At 42.9% G+C, this 19,894-nt stretch overlaps 1 protein-coding gene across 4 annotated transcripts in view; it reads right to left on the bottom strand.

The window, feature by feature from the left end:
- Nucleotides 1-19,894, bottom strand: part of MAP2K4 (mitogen-activated protein kinase kinase 4) — a 94,593-nt gene that overhangs the window by 36,672 nt on the left and 38,027 nt on the right. For 2 of the 4 annotated variants that reach the window (XM_040530169.1, XM_040530168.1), the window contains 2 exons: nt 10,082-10,177; nt 3,880-4,054 (listed from right to left, as the gene is read on the bottom strand). In XM_040530169.1, coding sequence (XP_040386103.1) covers nt 3,880-4,054; nt 10,082-10,177 — 271 coding nt within the window. The remainder of the gene's footprint in view (nt 1-3,879; nt 4,055-10,081; nt 10,178-19,894) is intronic. The other 2 variants (XM_040530171.1, XM_040530170.1) reach the window with 1 other exon arrangement.

The raw sequence follows: 19,894 nt of genomic DNA, 5'->3' as shown, positions 1-19,894 counted from the left end.
CCTCACAGGTGTGAGCTGCCTGCTCCTCTAGCCATGTCCTGCTGCTCCAGCCTTCAGCCCACCCCTGCAGACACATGCCACGGTTTTCTGTTATTTAAGTATGTATTTCTGGAGGCGCAGAGTGACAAAAGCTGAAGGAGAGGGAGGAGCAGGACTGGGCACAAAAATTCATCATGAAAGCCTCTCCCTGAGTAATACTCCGTCAGCCTAAAGCTCTGCTGAAGTGGTTTCACACCAGCGACACGAAGAGGCACATTCTCCTCCTCCGCCACTGACGCTAGAGTACCAGATGAAAGCTTTCTGACTCATGCAGGGGCCTGGCAGCAACTAGACACCCTCATTAGAGGTGCCAGGATTACATCTGCCAAGATCCATACGTTGACTGATCAAGCCAAACTGCGTAAAAGAGGAAAATGAAACAAAATTGTGCCTCCATCTGCAGATCTCAAGTTATTCTGGTGATATTTCAGCACATGCAGGAGTAGAGACCGAGTGGCTTTCCTGAAGTGGTAAGAAGCATAGACAGGAGGGGCAGCAAAAGGGCTTTGCTTGGACAGCCCAGGGAAAACAAAGGACACCAAGCAGAGTGAAAGCAAAAGGCTAAACTAAACCACACTTCAAGGAACCAAAGACTGCAAAGCACCATGGAAGTGGCATGATAAGCTAGAAGAAGACAGAGGAAGGGGCTGGAAACAGGATTTGAGGGTTTGCTACAGCAGCCGCATTTGCTCAAGCCTGAGAGTTGAGCAGGATGAGTGCCCAAAGCTGCCAGGCTGCCTGGGTGCAGCAGGAGCTGAAAACTCCAGCATGGAGGAAAGGAATGAACCTTCATCTGCTCTTTACTATATAAGTGCAGCACCCTTGTCCAACAAGCAGGATTTGAAACTGTGTGCAGGAGAAGGGGCTGACAAGCCACAGTCTGAAGATGGTTAGTGCAAACAGGACTTGGCCCTCCAGGAAGAAGTGGAGTGGGAAGATACCTGATTGATCCAGAAATCTGCCATGGGTAGTGATGGAGGAGAATGAAGGAGCAGCTGGAGGAGGCCCACGCAGCAATTTTCTCTGCATCTAACTAGCAGCTTCTGGAGCCATCTCTGTGCTTCACTCATCAGTACAGAACAGTCAAAAGCTTTTGGCTTGCAGCCTCCGAAAACCTATTTCCTCTTGCTGAATGCCCTTCCAAGGATGATCTGCCTGCTGCACTGCTGTTACTGTAATCAGCTCTTGGGGATGCATAGGAGAGGCACAGCAGCACCACCAAATACCCAGAGACACTGGCTTTGAAATTCAGTGTCCTTGATGCCATGCACACAGCACAGTGCCACACCACCAAGTTGCAAGCAGGTGTCCTTTACATCATAGCTAGGACCTCAAATCACTAGACTGACATGTTTTTTTCTCAAACAACCTCGATATTCCTGGAAAAACCTAGGTAATTTCTAAACCTTTTTCTCTTACAGAAGTATTTTGAGCTGAAAGAGAATAAAACAAGTGTTTGCTTGTAGGGTAAAGAAACACCATAGGGAGCAGCTGGTTTATATGAATGCAGGTGAGGAGCTGGGTCTTCAGATGGCAACAGCTCCATAAGCCATCAGGACACCATAGGCTTGAGGGAAACAGAGAGAGCAGAAGATGAACAGCCCCAAACACAGATGGCCCATAAGGCAGATTAAGACAGAGCAGGTTAATGCACAACCCAGATTGCCCCAAAAGCAACAGCCATCCGAGAAAGAAAAGGCTTGGAGTACTTTGAGTACATGAGCACTTTGGGATGAACTAGTAACTACTTCAGAATCAGCTGTCCTGAAAATCTCATTACAACTGCACCATCCAAGCTTTGGAATAGCTGTTTCTGCCCTGGAGACCTCACACACTGTTCCATCCACGGGCTTTCCTTTGCTCAGTTTTGTGTTTAATCCCCATTAGGCCCCTTGTTACTAACATTTTAGAAGTAGATGCAGCTGCCCAGACCCTCCAGCCCTCCTTCTCTCTCCAGGGAGGAGAAGGTGCCGCAGGCATAGCTGTGCCCACCCAAGGGGTGTGTTCAGGGAAAAGGTGGCATCATCCCAGCCCACAACCCTGACATTTCAGCATTCAGACAATGTAGAAGTATGAGGTTTTATTTGTTTAAAAGTGAGCCCCCAAGCCCAGCACCCCACTGGGGTTCAGCCCACTTCTCTTCACTCAACAGGTTGTCCAACGTCACCTCCAGCTGTGTGCTTCAAGAACACAGCACTGCAGCTTCCCACCTCGCAGGTGGGAGCTGTACCTGCACTGCAGACCCTCCACACTGACACTACTTTTCTACCATCCTCAAAATCCCTTTGCAAACACAATCTGGGACAAGAGAATATCTGTGCCAGCAGACACATCCCTTTCTCAGAAACGTTAGCTAGCCCAACAAAGCGTTCTTCTCAACACAACTATACCCACTGCAGAGCTTTTGAAAACAACCCCACTCAGCTATAGGTAGTTTTTTATAACCCAAAGCCATCATGATTATAATAGCAAAACCTGTTGCCCAGGTCACATACTCTGGGCTTGAGGCTACAGGTGCCCAGGCATCATTTCACCACATCGGTGGTTTTCAGCCCTTCATCTACAAACTCCATCTAGAAGCTCCACCAAAGGCAACTAGGAGAAACAGATCTTTAGTGACAGGCAACCTCTAGCTCCATTGGAAACTTTTAGGGAGTCAAAAAAAAAAAAAAAAAAAAAAAAAACCACACTGAAATATCACTGCACTGTGATCCAAAAAGCTGTGAGACCTGGCCAATGATCCCACCACTATGAGGAAGTCAACATTTACTGGAGAATATCAAAGGTTACTCCAGTACCCTGCACGCTTCGGACAAGTATGAGTTATAACCGTAGTAGCTAGAGCTGGGACTGCGACATGTCTACCTGCCACATGAGACCAGCAGGAGTGAACGTTTCCAGATCGGATCAGAGAATATTCCAAAGATGACAGAGAGAGATGAAAAGAGAGTGACACCAAGTTCTACATAGCTCAAAGCTCTCTTCTACTCTTTCATGGGAGCACTTACAGTTGATATCATCACCAGAGTTAAAAGATTGATGTCATGAGCTACCACCTAGCAGCAAGCAAAGTAAAGGACGTGAAAGAGAGAAAATGGATGCTGTCCACCAAACTCAGCTCAATGGACACGCAGCTCCTCAAAAATACCCAGTGAGAAGCACTGCTACAGCAAGACAAAGATTACTCCATATTGCCCAGCTAGGAAATGAAGTTGCATAATGTTCATGCTTTCATGGTGAGTTTTTGGGTAGCATAAGGTAGAAAATGGATAGTCCTGAAAAACAGTACACTTCCCATCTCCACAGTAGATCCAGCATGGTAAGAACAAAGCAAATATACTCCATCACATAACAGCAAGAGCAAAACACTCCCTAGAAGATTCCCATTTCAGCCCCCTCTTGGTGAGGCTGTTAATTATTAGGTCATGGGCACATGCTTACAAAAAAAGCAAATTTAAAGTCACTACCGTATTTCACAAAAGACACCGAAAAGCTGCTGGGATGTCAGCTTGTGCCTACTACCAACCTAGTCTGTATCTGAACCAGTGACCCAGAGGTGAAAGACCCATACCCCATTATCAGTCTCCAGAGACACGTGATCCCCTCAAAACAGTAAGTTCCTGATACGCATCTTCAAAAGGGCACAAGCAATTATGAGAGCTTCACAAATCACTTGACAATATGCCCATTATACAATGCATTTTCAGCAAAAAGCAGCCTTTATATTGGAAATAAATAGAAAAGAGCAGTAGATGGGTGCTAGATGGAAGAACATTAATTCTCCATCACATTTCATCCCTAATGGACTGAAGTACAAACGTAAGTATGGGCATCACCTACTTTAACTGCCATAATTTGCCCACTTGGTTTGTGGACCATTTTGTTGACAGAACCATAAGCGCCTCGTCCAATTTCTCCAAGGTCTTTCAAGTCCTCTGCTGTAAAATCCCAATGCTGTTCAGGGGAAATCTTCAATTTTCCTGATGATTCAATGCTGTGTGTTCTCAGTCTCTCTCTGTCAAAAATATTGGGAAGCAATTTTTCCACATTTTAAATAGTCTGTAAATTTCTCTTTTCAGCACTTGATTAAACATTAGAAGAGAGGGATTCACAAAAGCTACAGCAACAATCTGACTCCATGAGGGATTTTGGTTGGGGTGGGGGATGCAGGGGTGAGGGAAAATCTTAAATCAAAAATGACATATTGTTGCCCACAGCTTCAATTAATGCTAAGTTTCTCCAGCTGTGGCATGAAATTCAGTGTGTCTCATTTATTAGAGTCATTCTAATCAGTCATTAACACAGTTCTTTCTGCTTTGCACAAAATACATTAAGCTTAAAGCAGGATCTGATAACATGCAGAACCAAGAGTCTGAAGAGCACTCCCCAGCCCCATCTTCCCAAAGCTTTTGTTGCTCTACACCATTACACTCTGCAGCAACTGCCTCGCTTTTAATCAGGCTTCTGTTCAATATGGACAAGATCTTATGTTTGTATCAAGGGAAATTTACAAAGAGAGCTTGCTCTTAATGGAAAACTGCAATTAATTTTAAAAACATTTTAGGTAGTCATTTAATTTATTTGAAAAAACAAAACAAACAAACAAAACCAAATAAAGAGCCAATAATTTAAACTTATAAAAAACAATACAAGCTGTTTGTGACATATGAAAACAAAAAGTGCCTGTTCAAGTGCATCTTTACCAAATGCCTAGATTACTGTTCTCTGGCAAAAATTGTCTCTACTGAAGCCACCAGGATTTGTCCATGTAAGAAAAACAGAACAATGCCCAAAATTTGTAAGACAGAAGAGTTCAACAGTTGTTTTAAGATGCCTCCAATTACTCACTCAAATGCAGCAATGCATTACTGAATTAGTAGGAAATGCACAAGTATTTTCAACACTTTTCACGCTAAAATGCCATGCAAAATCTCATTTTTTATTAATTAATTAGATGAATCACACATCTTTGGTCATGAAGTATGCCAAAAGCCTGAACTTCCTACTTTAACGTAGCATTAACAGTATTAAAGACAGTTCCCCCTGCAGGGCACACCAATCCCACACAGATATTAAAGCCAGCAGGTATTTTTGACCGCCTTGTGAACGAGGGAGATTCTGTCAAACTCATCCCTTGGACTCTGATCACTTCACCTGAGCATTTGATCAAGCAACCACATGTTTGTCCAGGGTCCAATCATACGAGCAGAACATACATGAGGTATTTGACCAAACACATCATGCTTATCAAGTTTATCAGCCAGAGGAATAAACATGCCACAGCTGATTCCAAACTGGTAAACACAACAGAGCATTTGTCAATCAGCAGCTGCAAACACTACCCAGTTGGATGTGACGGTGGACCCAACCTCCACTACGTTTTATTTGGAACCTGGGTTTTGTGAGGGCAACGAGGTCAGGTCCAAAGGTCAATTTACTGGAGCAACTAAGGTTCAAATGGCTTCATCTGCTGCACTCTGGCTTCCCTGGGATACTTTGGTTTAGCACTTTCCGGGCTTTGAGCAGCTGCACTTCCTGAACCTTTGACCCATTCAATGAACATTGTTACTGAATAGCTCCTCTCACCAATTTTAAGCAGTCCTTCCCTGCTCATTACCCATCTCTAAAGTGCGTTGCTTGAGATTTTCAATCTGCTATTCTCTAAAGCGTCCCTCCAGCTTCATTGCCCTTAAGAACAAATCTGAGGAACCTACTGATAGTGCTACAGCACAGCACAGATGTGACGAACACAACAGCCCGTAGAGGTGGCACCCCTTCATTAGCACTATTTACGTTCTTTGAATTTCTGTGCATTTGATTCCTCAAATTAAAATAGTGCATTTAGTGGGGTTTTCCATGAAATTTATTTACTAAAGAGCAAGGAATGAAAATCAGGCAGTAAAGTAACAAAAAAAAAAGAAAGGAAGAAAGAAACGAAAGGAAAAGAAGGAAAAGAAAGAAAAGAAAAAAAGGAAAAGAAACATGACCTCCAGACTTGCCAGCTGTCTTGCAGGCAGCTTACACTGGAAGCTGCATGAATCAGTCACCATCTAACTGCTCAACCATACCACTTTGTCAGTACCATAAAAATAGTTCGTGTTTTGATGGAAGAATGTAGGTGATGAGCAACATGCTGAGGAGGGACCGGCCAACGAGCATTGCATTTCCTGCCTACCTCCTGCCAACTGGAGGGCAGGAAGAAGCAAGACCATTCAACAAGAGCTAAATCCTGCTCTAAATGGCAAGGAGAAAGAAAGGCAAAGAGGTGCTTCCAGGAGAGTGAAATGTGAGATCGGATTTTCTGAGCAAACCCTTTCCAGATCATTTTGAAACAATATTTCCTATTTAAGTTTTCATAAAGTTAAAAAAACTTTAGATGTTGACATGGTTTATTCAAAGAAAGCAAATAAACCTGTCTCCAATCTTCCCTTTGTCTGTTTTAATGCCCAGAAAACTTTGCTTTTCTTACTCTATATCAGAAGAGAAATCAAATTTGAATTCATTATATTCTTGTTACACAAGAAGCCTGTTCTCCCCAGCTGTAGTGTGAAAGCAGATCTATGCCATTGTTCCCACAGCTGTGGGATGGTTGTTTCAGGCAGCAGGGAAGAAGATGGGAGCTAGGAAATACTGCCCCCCCCCCCCTCAGGTTTCATTGAGTGCCCTCTGCAGCTGTATGCTGGTGCAAAGCAATGTAGCTCCCAGGAACCCGGGGGTTTAAAATGCAATGTATTAGCACAGTCCACTCAAAAAATCTCATACATTTTAGCTTGGCTTAATTTCCATTATGTATTTATGATGCCATCTGCTTTGTATCGCAATCAGACTTCCTGCCTTTTTTTTCCCCTCCAAATACCCAGGGAAATGATCAAATAACCAAATGACAAGCTTGACAGACATCAGACATTTTAATATAGATTTTGCTCATTTAGGTAATTTGTCAGATGTAAACAATGCAGTTTTCCTTTAAGCAGCATGGCCTAACTTTAAGAGTCAATAACTGGAATGTAATGATTACTTTTAGCATTAGAAGATGATGGTTGTTTATATCAGGAAATTTTCAGTGTAAATCCCCCCAGAATAGTTGTGTGTGTGTGTGTGTGTGTGTATATATATATATATATAATATAAAAATGTATATGTATATATATATATATATATATATGTTTGTTTATTTATTTATTTCCATGCCAGGAAAGCAGCTCAAAAATGCAAATCTAGTACACAGACTCTGCACTGACATAAAAGAGGAATTGTCTGATGTAAAACAGAATAAAGAATAAATAAGTCACTGATGCAGTACATCTGTCGCTAGATTTGCACTACTGTAGATACATACGTAGATAAATCCACAAGGCAGACAAGCTCCCAAAGTAATAAAAAGCACCTGCCTAAATCCTGAGCTTGCTTTAAATATCAGAGAGGTAACCATATAGAATAGTGTCTAGTGAAGGTGAAAAGTAATTAATGGCCAGTTCCTGTTTCTGCAACAGATCAGGTTGCAGTCAGTTTCCGTCACTGCCTTTAGCGCTCATTAGTTTGCACAGCACTGGGCAGACATAGGTCTCCTTCTAGCATTTCATTTTTTAAACTGTTCAATCTGAATCTTTCTAAGGCTAGGAATGTTGGGCAAAACTGGACATAAATACTCCAAACGATCAGAATGCCTAAAATGGACTTGTGCAGCTTTATTTTTTAAACCATACATTAAAAATCTTGACAAGATGACTAGATTCACATAATCCTCAAAGAGTTACAAGTAGGATTTTCAAGTGCACCTAGGGGACCAGAGGTGCTGTTGACTTGTCCAGGACTTGAGCTTCTAATTCTTTGTCTTGCCTCCGAAAAGTTTTAAAAGTAAAAAATAAAGAGTGATCCTAGGCTCTTGGAGGTCATTGTGATTACTGCACTTGAAAGGCACCAAAGTATTGGTCTTACTGCAGATGGTTACTATGCTTATCACAGCAGTTATTCCAGGGATTAGGAACACCAAGCAAGACAACAACTCTTCCAAACAGTTGCCCTTTGTCAGAAATAAAACTGTTTGTGGGTCCAGCTTGGCAGGAGGCACGCAGACTGCTGGCGCCAGGCACCGCAGCTGGGCCAAGGACAGTGTCACACGCACTCGGGACATGGGTTTGTTCATTGCAAGCTTGGTGAGCTGGATCCACGCGGGAAGGTCTGCCCCAGCAAGAGGCCCAAGAAACCTCCTGGGAAGAACCATGAAAACATTTGGAAGCTCTTGGACAGGCTGTTATTTCCCCAAGCCCTGCTATTAGCACCTCATTGCAGGGATGCCAAAATTTTTTAAAACAAGCATTTCTTCAGCATTAAAAAGAAGGACTTTGGGGAGAAGCAGAGAAAAGTTGGTTGATTTTTTAGGCAAAACTGAACATTATCAGACACGAAGCAAGGCCAGAAAGATGCTATGGGTAACCATCTCCTTTACTAGTTCTTTGTTTTATTTAGTTAAGAGTTCTGCAGGATTCAGAGCAAAGAAGCTCGAAAAGTTCAGGGATTCAACATTAGAGTTGATATGAATAAAACAAATCTGCAGAGTCAAAGAGATCTAGACAGTCCGACTGTGTTTCAGAAGTCTACATAAGGCCAGATCTTTTGAAGGGAGTATCTCATTAAAGCTCCTACTTACACTACGGTTAATGAGAATATATTCTAATTCTCCATAAGTTTGGTAAAAAGCTGCTTGACGCGATGAGATTTCAGCAATTGTTTTGTGGTCAACATGGTCAATCAGCTAAAGTTTCCATGCAAACTGCAGAGTTTTAATGATACAGTGCACTGTTCATAACTTCAGAGTGAAAATGAGGCTTATGACTTTGGCTAACACATTTCTACCAAGTCTTTCAGATAGTCCAGAGAGACTGTATACCTTCTGTCTAACTGTCTGCATTATTCATAAAACAGTTTTCAGCCCCTGCAAGCTAATGCTTATAAAATAGCAACCCTATTTTAAATATCATGGAGAAATCTCCAGAAGAAAGGCTTAGAAAAGCTGACAGGCAATGGAGGTCCTTTCAAGTGGGGCGGAACTAAACTGGTTCTGGCCTGACCCATGTAAACTGTCCTGAAGCTCAGTTCATCAGTTACATTTAAGAACAGATTCTTACACATAAAGAAGAGATGCAGAAAACTTATCAAAGGAAGGAAATGATTTAGTTCTGCATCTCATACCTACTCAGTTTAAAACCAAAAGCACGTTTGCTCACTTTCATCATGAACAAGTGCCCCTAATGTTGCTCTGGCTTTCCCTGCTCCTCCAGAACTTAAAAAAAAAAAAAAAAAAAAAAAAGAAAAAGAAAAAGAAAAAAAGAAAAGAAAAGAAAAAAATATATATTAACAAAAGCATGGAAGAGTCCACAGCCTCTTTCACGGTCCTTGAGTCCAGCACACATTCAAGCCTGCTACGATTCTCACTAACTTAAATGGGGTTTGGCTGAGACTTTTAAAATGTCAGTATTTTGTATTAAGCTCCCCTGGTAAACTACTGAGTTACAACAGGTTTTGATTAACCTTGCCCTTGACACAGAGGAAACCTCTCAATTCATCATGGTGAAACCTGTACTGAATTTAACTGAGTACATTAATCTCAAACTCATTCTGACTTGGATATGAGCCAGACTGCCGCACATTTGCTGAATGCAATGCGGCTGGGTATTCAAAGCTTATACTGGATTCAAGAATTTCAGAATAACACTGAAAAAACTGAGCTAATTAATTTAAACAATCCTTCTGAGAATGCTGACTCTTTTTCTGAAACATTACATTTCCTGAGCCATGCTCAGCTATCCATGAAAGAACAGGAAACAGAGACACGAGCACATCAGTAAGTATCAAAGGAATCTGAATATATTTCTTAAGTAGTTTGTAAAATGATACTGAGATGCAATATCATTAATTAGCATTACACAAATATTATTCATGGAATGACACTATTTCTGAGACAATTCCCATTACTTTAATAGATGCCATTTTTGCAGGTACGAAAAATATTTGACAATGGCTAACAGACAGTTAAGCTTACTGTAGCCTGCTGGAAAGTTTCTGGATGAGGTCCGCTTCTCTCCTTTTGAAACTGAACGGGACAATGTGATTACTACCCAGTGTTGCTTGTATATCACTTCAGCCAGGAAAAGTTGTGAAAATGACAGGAAAACATGGTGCTGTTATCACATGACACAACAACATATAACACAATACTCAACTAGTCATGCTACCTACGGAGTGGTTAGCATACCAAATTAGTTAGCTATATATTTTTCTTCTAGGTTTCCCCTAAATCTCCTCTCACTGGGAACAATGAGACAGTGTAGGTATCTGATGATTCAAACAGTATTTTAACACATTAAATTGTATGTTTTCTTACAGCAATGTCAATTTCTATTTCCAAATGTAATATTACTATAATCAAAAACATGAATCATTGCATTTAATTTACTAACCAGATATCTACATATTGAGGCAACGGTCTGTCACTAAGGCACATGGGCCAACACTGCACTGTTTTTCTTGTGGTCTCTAAAGCAGAACTTACTAAAAAAAATCTATCTTTTTAAAAAAATCTATATTCCATCCCGGATCCACCAATCTAGGACTGGTGGTCACTCCCAGATGGGCTTGTCATTCATCTTATCACATCTCTTAATGAACAAATTTGCATGGCTTGAACAACGACATCCTTTCTTTTTAAGAGGTGCATAGCTGACAATAAACCCAAGGTTAATTACCACTCTGTACTATGACATTGTCTAAGAACAAAAATCAGGTTCTGTATCTCTGAGCCTCTCCAGTTGCCGGTATCTCACTGCCCGACACAAGGACCCGGTATCTCAGTATGGTTAGAGAAGACAGGCTCCTGACAAGCACTTAGTGGAGGAGAACAAGCATTCAAGTACTCATACAAATGACCAATGCAGCTATCTACAAATGGTCAGCAAATTGTACTTATGATTTTGTCCAGCTCCTTGTTGGAAACAGTTGACAGCGCTAGATAACGAGCACTTTGTTAATTCAACCACGTGAAAACTTTTTGTTTTAAATACTCTAAGCAAGCAGTTTTACTAATTTAAACTTCCACACATTATAAAATTCAAACCCTAGTCCAGGAAAGCTGAAAGCTCTACAATTTCTGCTTCAGGATTTATTGTCTATTTGGGATAGAAAAATTTGGGCAGAAAAGCACGCCTTAACCTGAAATTCAGTGCAACTCCAGAAAAATGTACCTGGCTGTATTTTTTCTTCTGTGGCAGACAAGGACAGACAGGAGGCAAAGAATCACCTAACTGCAAGACAAAGATTTCTTTTTCAGTGAGATGCATCTGACAAGTTCAGTGACCAAAAGAGAGCTCTTGGTAAGACTAAATGGAGCAAACGTGATCTGCGTTTTCAAAGTGCCCCTCATTTAAGAGGTAAGACTCCTACAGGCCAGTGAGAGCAAATGTCTGTCAGAGGTCCTATGCTCCACAATCTGATAGTAACGTGGCATTTTAAATTCTGTCCTCCCCAGAAATGGATGTGCGGGACTCAGTTTTCTCCACTGACTCTCAGGAGCTAAGAGGCTAATTTCTGTAAGCTTTCCAAGGATGCTCGCCTTGAGTTTGGCCAATGGCCCCACAGAATCACCCTCCCCATTTCTCAGTGGTATGTAATATCCACCCAGAATATCAGAGAGACAAAGTAAACCCAAGTGGATTAAAGAGAACATCCCCACCCGCTCGTACTCCTCAGAGATGACATGACAACCACCTTCACACTGCTTGCGCAAGTTGTGTTTAAAACAATCACTTTCAGCTGATGTGCACTTGTGTCTGCAAAGTCATCAGTTACATTGGGTACATATGAGCAACTGCCATCCAGACTTACTCCAAACATATTCCACAAAGGAGAGAATTAAGACAGGCTCTAAAAGAGCCCATGGTTTAGGGTCACCATAGTCCATGGTAGGAAGGCTTTCAGAAGTTTCCCAAAACTGAGAAGCCCTCCCACTCAGAGGCAAGAACATCCATCTGAATCTCAAAAAAAGATGTCTGTAGCTTTCACTGAGATAGTATGTCATGAGCTCAGTTAGTCTTCTTCAGAAGTCAGCTCCTCAAACAAGCAGAACGGCAAAACCAGTTCAGCCCTGCAGGCCAACGGCCCCCTCCACCCCATCCACTCAATTCCAGCAAAGGCCGCTACGTGAGTTCTATGCAGCTGATTTCCTTGGGAGCATCCTCTTCATTCATTCTAGATGTCCTCCACAGTATGTACTGAAAGTCACTCATATATACAGATGATGAAAATAGATGTTGTTGATGATGATTTGCGAGGTCAAAGCAGTCTCTAAATCTGCACTCTCCTCTCTTCATTCTCTATTTCTTAATGTTCAGGTAAGACAAAAGGGATGACTGATTCCTTCAGTTTGAACCCACAGATCAGAGGGCTTAGCTCACTTCTCAGTAGCCAGGGAAAACTGCAAGATAGTTTACTACAAAGTGGTGAGTAATGTCCAAAGAAATGAGGTACACAGATCTTGCTCTGCTGAAATGTAGTGTGATCCTTGGTATGTAGAATGGCATCGAACAAAGTTTATTTCTACAGCTTGCAACATTAGCTGTTTATTTGGGATTTCTTGCAGGGATGTGCTTTGCAAGGTCCACATCTGGAAACATAGGTTTCAAGTCCAACTTAAATCACAAATATGAATACTGACAGTTTGTATATAAAATCCTGTCTGACACTGGTCTCTGTCACACAAACCAGCAAAAAAATGCCTGTGATGGATAAACTTGTATTGAATCCAACAGTGACAATCATCAGTATGATACAGTGGAGACTACCCATACACAGGCATTAAACTCTTAACAGTGTGTAAGCAATGACCAATTTCGCTACTTGTAAACGATTACTGGAATAAAGTATTTATCCAAACAAGGGTCGACACAAAATGGGGGGAGATACATATATGCGTTCACGCATTTTACATGCGTTAAAGAAAGGTAACTAGACACTGATGTGCAGCAGTGCAACACTGGATGAGTAGCAGTGTGCTTCAGGAACAGAATCACAGCACTGAGATGGACACCAGCGTGCTTCTGTACACCGAGGTAGGAGACACAGACCTGCAGAGCTGGGATTCAGAGGAATCGTCAGGCTGAATGCTGGGGCGTGTGAGCCAATCCATAGGAAACAGTGCAAAGCAGGGTGCATCTGAGGTTTTCTCTCACCTGAGCTTGTGTCAAAACCTCAGTGGATTGCACATATGGAGTTACAATACATCATTTGAAATTATTTCCTCTGCATCAAGGTATCAACTGTGCATAGGAGCCCAGACTGCTCTATCACATTTTCTCTCCAAACAGCAGCAAAGTTCTCATGTTAAGCTCACAGTTACTGTATCTGTCCAAGAACATAGGAATCTAGGCTCTCTTCAGCCTTGGGACTTGGTCCACATTCCAGGAGACCCATCTGTGAGACACACAGAATGGGACAACTCTTGCCCCTGTTCAACTTGGATTGATCCACAACTAAGAAACCTGATTCATGGGTCAAGAAGAAAAACTAAAAGATAAATGTCAAGAAGGTACTCCAGCCTCTGAGCTGTTATATAAAGACGAGTAACAGCATCTCCTGATCCCTGACTAAATTTTAACTGAAATTGGTACTGTCTTAAATGTTTTCAGAGCATGCCTTACAAACTGGTGAATTCAGATATGGAGATGCCTCTGACCTTACGCAGTACGGCAGCAAGGTGCACTTCTCAACAGATCCCAGGTACACCCCGGGGGCACAGGGCACACAACACACAGGTGCCATAGGAGATTTTTAACCAGAAGCTCCCATGTTCTGTCTAACCTTACAGATAAGTTTAGGGTGCATGGGGATGCTGAATGCTTTTTAAGTCTTAAGCATATAAACACGTGCACTGCTTCTAGGGAGTGCAGATCCTAGAAATAAAGAAAGGAAAAGGAGAAAAAATGCTTCTACTGTCACAGTAGTAAGAAGGGAACAGAAGAGCCAATACCAGTTCTGAAATTATTTGTCCTACTTTCACTTTGCTTAAATAAGCACTGTAGTTGTTACATCTTTTTGTGAATTATTTCGGCGTGGCAGGACCAGATGCATTCCTCCTGACATGTGAAGAGCGCTGTAACTCAGGAGTCCCAGAGGTCTACTGACACCAATGCTACATCTGCTGCCCCAGCCAGACCTAGCACATTCTTTGAACAACTGGGATACAAACAGAAGTAAATAAAACCAAAATCCTTAAACCACACCAAACGCTCAGTACTTCTGAAACCTTGAACTGCTTTTGAGTAGCGGCATTGTCCCCCATGTCAAATGTAGTAAAGATACTGTACTTCCAAGGACATAAATACTAGGGGGAAAATTGCTAACTCTCCAATGGTCAGGACAACAGACATTTCTCAAAACATCTTCCTCATTTGACCACGCAAACTAACTACTAGAGCATTCACCATATACTCAGGTTTTATAAACCAAGCTGACTAAACAAGAAACATGGTCATATCCTAGCTCTTCTCTGGGCTCCAGAGAGTAATGGATACCTCTAGAGCTGGAGTTCGGTCCTGAGCATGTTGCAAGCACCTGGCTTTTGCCATGAGCAGATGGAGCAGAGGATGACGATTCCTAAGGAATGTCAGGAAGGGATCTGGCCAGTCACAGGTCACCCAGGGAGCTGTGTTACTAAATAAAGGGTAGGCAGTACATCTCATTGAAAGGCAGACACTAGAAAGAAAGTCCACTGGATATTTATATCCATGGGAGACATCACTCAGCTTTGCTCTTCTGTACAGCCTCTACATAGAGCAACATCCAGCCACACTAAATGCAGGTTTGATGGCGAATAAAGTTGAGTTCTGTTTGAATAGGAACGTTTCTACCTCACTGCTTTCTACCTGACAACTTTCCAACTTCCATCAAATCACAACACTTTACCTTCGTCCGCACAGCAAATGTACAAAATACCATTCAACTCAGAAAAAATATATGATAATCAAATTGAAATTGCTGGTCTTCACAGAATCTCCTTAGATACCACCTAGGTGTCCCTGGAGCAGGAAAACTGCAGAGGATATCAACAACATCCTCACAGGCAGCAGAGGATGGCAGCTCAGGCTCTGTCCCTCTTCCCACCTTCCCTCATCCACGCTGCAGATGAAAACAGGCTGAAGGAGGCAGCGTGTCAGATATTTGTGCTGGGCACATGTGGGCAGCAGTGGCCACGTCCTGGTGCTCTAGAAAGTGACTGCCACTGTCACCACCTTCTTACAGCCTCTTAACTTCTCAATCACTCTTCCGCACCACAGAAGAGACAGACGTCCACACGGACACCAGAAACGGCACCAGTTTTACAACGCATGGCATGCAGAGAGCAAAGCTGTAAAGTTGAAATCCTGCTCTCAAATGGAGTAGCTCTGGCTACTGCTATCTGCAGGCAAGAGCCAGGACAGCAGCTTCTAACCATGCCGGTAGCGAGACAGGTAATATATAGTTACACTCTGAATCACACATTATCAGGTGATCCTTGCTGAACTCCCTACCCCGGCACAAGCTTCTTGTAGCCTTTACCTCTCCCAAATCACATCAGGCTCCAGCTTCCTGTCTACAAAATGGGGAACACAGAATTTTGTGCAACAATTTAGGTTTGCAAAGCCAGACCAGTGAACATGTGAGAAGCGCTCAGATGCTACGGTAACAGGAGCCAGATAAGGTTGTATTTGATTTGACTACCTAAATTTAGATGATTAGGTTTCCAGATGTTCTGAGGAGTCCAGGTCCCAAAAACATGTCAGGAAGCTACAGATGCGCAGCAACTTTGAAAGTCAATGTGAATTAGCATAATGGAGATACACAAGCTCCAAACTTTGGTGCCAGACTTCAAAGGCCTAAAGTCAGAAGCAGAGGGCTGAGATACAAAACCCTTGCAGAAAGAGGAAAACAGTCCTACCAGGGCACTGATAACTATGGGATATGGAAGTTGCTAAAAAAATTAATTTAATAAACATCAAACACCAAAAAACTCCTCTGCAGGATTAGCACATTAGAGAAATAACAAAACTTAGAAGGTGAGGAAAAAAAAAGAGACCTTAAGGTAGTATGTATGCTCAATCAAAACCTCACACTAACTTTGGCTGCACCTTTCCTGAAGAAGTGATCTACTTGAAGTCTGATACCAAACACAGATGTTTTACAAAACCTTATCACCTCTTTCCCATCTAGGCCAAACAAATTTGTAAACTTTGTAAGAAACAGGAGTGTTAAATATAAACAAAATTAATCAGTTTGTCAAAAAAAGCTCCTGAGAAAAAGATGATGTGTAAAAGCCATTGCTCTAGCACTCAAACTACAGTGAGGTCTGTATTAAAAGAGAAAACCTGTTTGTTTGTGGACTCAGACTAACATTTGAACGAATTTGCTGGGTCCCTGAAGGTTTCTATCTTTCTTATCTAGCTTGAAAATACAAGCTAGTTTCCCAGTGATTATATTCAAATACTACAACTTCCAGGAAACATTGCAAAACAGTCACAGGAGAAAAAAAAAAGAAAGAAAGAAAGAAAGAAAGAAAGAAAGAAAGAAAGAAAATTCAAATTCTAAACTTGTATCTTTTATATTGAAACCTGTGTCTAAGGAGTCCTACCCTGCAATGGGAAGATATCATGCAGCAGAGACGTATCAGAAATTAGTAATAATAAAGACATGAAATAACTGTTAGAGATGCAGAACAAATAACTATCTCCAGGGAATTTCACACAAGAAGTTGGGAACATGCCAATATAGGATATTCCACTTTGTTTTTTAATATTTTCCAGACAAACGGTAGAAATTCTCAGAGCTCATTTCCTACGGAACTCAGCCAGCTGTAGACTACACACCTACAGAGCCTGAAACCACATGCCAGAAAGGTTTGGAAAGTGTAAGAGAAGATTAAAAGAGAAGGAGACACTTGAGAGAGACTTTGGGACAGCCAGAAATATTCTTGCCAGGAATAATGACGGTCCTTAAACTATATGGAAATAAAGGAAGCAGCAGAGTCTGAAATGCAACTGGACCTCAATTTGCCTTTGAAGAGTCCAACCTCAAAAGTCTTAATCAAACATCTGCCAACACGCTCCTGGGGCATCGATCTGGAAAGGACATGTGACTTTCCCAGGAGTCACAAGGGGAAGAAGGTCCACAGGGCACCTTTGGAAGTTTAAGTCACGATGTACCCATAAAGACACCCACATGTGATACCATAGCCAAGTCAGGCTATTGAGTCCAACAGGCCAACAGATGGTTCAGAAGCTGGGCTTGTGAGCATTAGAAGAGATCGTTTCATCTTGTCACCTTTCCAGATGAGATTGCAATGCTCTGTGTTGAAATTCTGAAGAGCTGAAACCTCTGAAAGTCAGCAAACTTCCCAGCCAGCAGACAGGATGCTCAACAAGCAAAACCAGATGCCAAACAAATTCTTTTTTAGATGCTCATTTACTAGCAGGTGCGTCTAAAATCTGTAGTCTGAAGTCCAGATTGAGTGCACCAGAAGAGTGCAACACTCTCCAGAAAGCTGGTAAGTTCACCTACAGCCAACTGAACAACTTGGTTCAATGGCCACCAGCGAGGGCCAGCTGCCAGCAAACCACCTGCACACAACTCTCCAGCCACATCGCACTGCCCCACGCAACTCCTTTCAGCAAAGGCCACCAGTCACAAGTAGCTCCACAGAACTTACATCTAGATAATTATTTAAGCTCATTTTGCATGTGACCTAAATCCTGTTTGGACACAGATCAGATGAGGTAAAAGGTGAGATGCTTTTCAGTCTGCTGAAAGTAGCAATTGGGAAACAGTGGGTTGGAAGTTGAAGTGCTCACCCTAATGACAGCTTGTGCCCTCTGGCCTCTGTCTGTCTGCTTTGGGCCAAACAAAGCCAGCGATCGTTAGTCTGGTGTAAGTCAGAAACACAGGCTGAACTAAGGAGAACTGGGGTCTCAAGCGGCAGCTACCCAGCCTGCACAGCACAGCAATCACACACAGCCCTCCTGACTGCAGCCAGAAGGGACCCACTGCATACACCCCCTTGGCCTGGGGCTTCAGCTGTCAGTACAGTATTTACAACCCTTCAAGTAAGAATTTTACCCTCCAAAGACGGTTTAACTGAAGAATCATGCTGAACAGGCATAATCGTGGTAAAAGTAATGTGCAAAATACAGGTTTTATTTTTACATTAATAATTCTAAAAGGCTTTATTTTTCAAACGAAGCTCTGCAATTTAGGCTATATTTTTCCTTTACTGCATATAGCTCGTGCAAAAGTACTTATATCACTGCGCTAGATACTCTACAGACAGGCTGGGCAGCATACCACAACAAGAAAAAAACACCGCTCTCTGTACTTAGGAAGTAAATTTGGTGCTAGCAGTCACAGCTGGACTACACAGCACGCACATTCTCTATAGCTTCACGCTCCATCAGTCACAGAACCAGAGTTCATCTTCCTTCCAAACCCTCTGGCCTTGGTCCTGCCGTGAACACTTCATCCTAAGGCTCTGCCCACCTGCCCTGCCAGACCTGTGCAGAAAAGCCATTCACAGGACCTTTCAGCTGCAACAAGGCACCACAGCCCTTGGCATCACCAGGAAGGGAGATTTCAGGGAGCCACAGCCCCCACTTCCAGCAACTAGAAATGCACCTCCAATTTCTAACCTCATCCAAAGCCACCCTGAGTCAGTCTCCTATTTAAAAGTCACTTCAAAGCCTCCTGATTTCAACACAAGTACTAATTCAAAAAACATTTAGGGAAAAACCCCAGCGCCACTTGAGATGTGGGCAATTTTGCCACTGACTCCAATCTGAGCAGCTGTAGCCTGTGCTCTGTTGGCCGCATTCTCGCTTGGTATCCTGGTCATCTATGACAAAGATGTCCTTCAAGACACCCCAGCACACCTGGTAGTGGACATAGTGGGAAGGAGGAAGACAGGAGGTGTCCTGGGTAGGGGCTTGAGGTGCCATGGGATGTGCAAGGATGGAGAAGCAAAGTCCTCAGCATCTCTCAGCTCCAAGGCCATCACAGAGACACCAGCCAAAGCAAAGCTCCAAGGTCCCAACCTCCCACCGGCTGCACCCACTCTACATACATACAGCCTTCCCACCTTCCCCCATGCAGTCTGGCCTTCCTCAGCGCTGCTCCAAGTCCAGCCCTGGCACCCAGCTCCTTCACACCCTGCAGGCCCATGACAGCACACTGCCTTACAGTGTGTCCTGGGGCAGGGGGTGCAGCCCCAACCTGAGAACCAAACTGCAAGACATGGCCCAACAATGCTGCAGGTGGGAAAGAAACAACAAGGTGGCATCAGAAAGAAAATTTGGGAACCCATGTCCCAAGTTTCTCCTTTCAGATTACGTCATCTAGGATCTCTCTTCCTGCAAACAGTATTCCAGGGAACAAACTGTACATTTGCAAAAAGCCCCTACTCCTGAGAACAGTGACGCTCTAGGACCATCCTCCTAGCAGGTGGGCACTCACTGGGTTGTCATGGGTGCTCTGCGCCTTCAGATGTAAAGACACGGGAAGCACCAGTCAGTGATTAACAGCATCACATCCTGCAATTGGGATTTCATGGCCTCTGAAATTGTTCCTCCACATAATGTGCCAACAACACCAAGTGAGAAGAAGCTGAGATCACGCACAGCTCACCAAGGAAACCTTCCCGTGGAAACCCAGCCAAGCACCAGGCTTCAGCTCCCTTCAAGCCAGAGTGTGCGCATCACATCACCCCTGCTTACAAGAGCAGGAACCTCTACCCCTGGTTAGTGTGATTCCCAAAATTATTTCCTCTACACTCCCCCCCCCCCCT

Source organism: Cygnus olor, chromosome 18 (assembly GCF_009769625.2).
Source record: "Cygnus olor isolate bCygOlo1 chromosome 18, bCygOlo1.pri.v2, whole genome shotgun sequence".
NCBI lineage: Eukaryota > Metazoa > Chordata > Aves > Anseriformes > Anatidae > Cygnus > Cygnus olor.
This window is presented reverse-complemented; position numbering and strand designations above follow the sequence as displayed.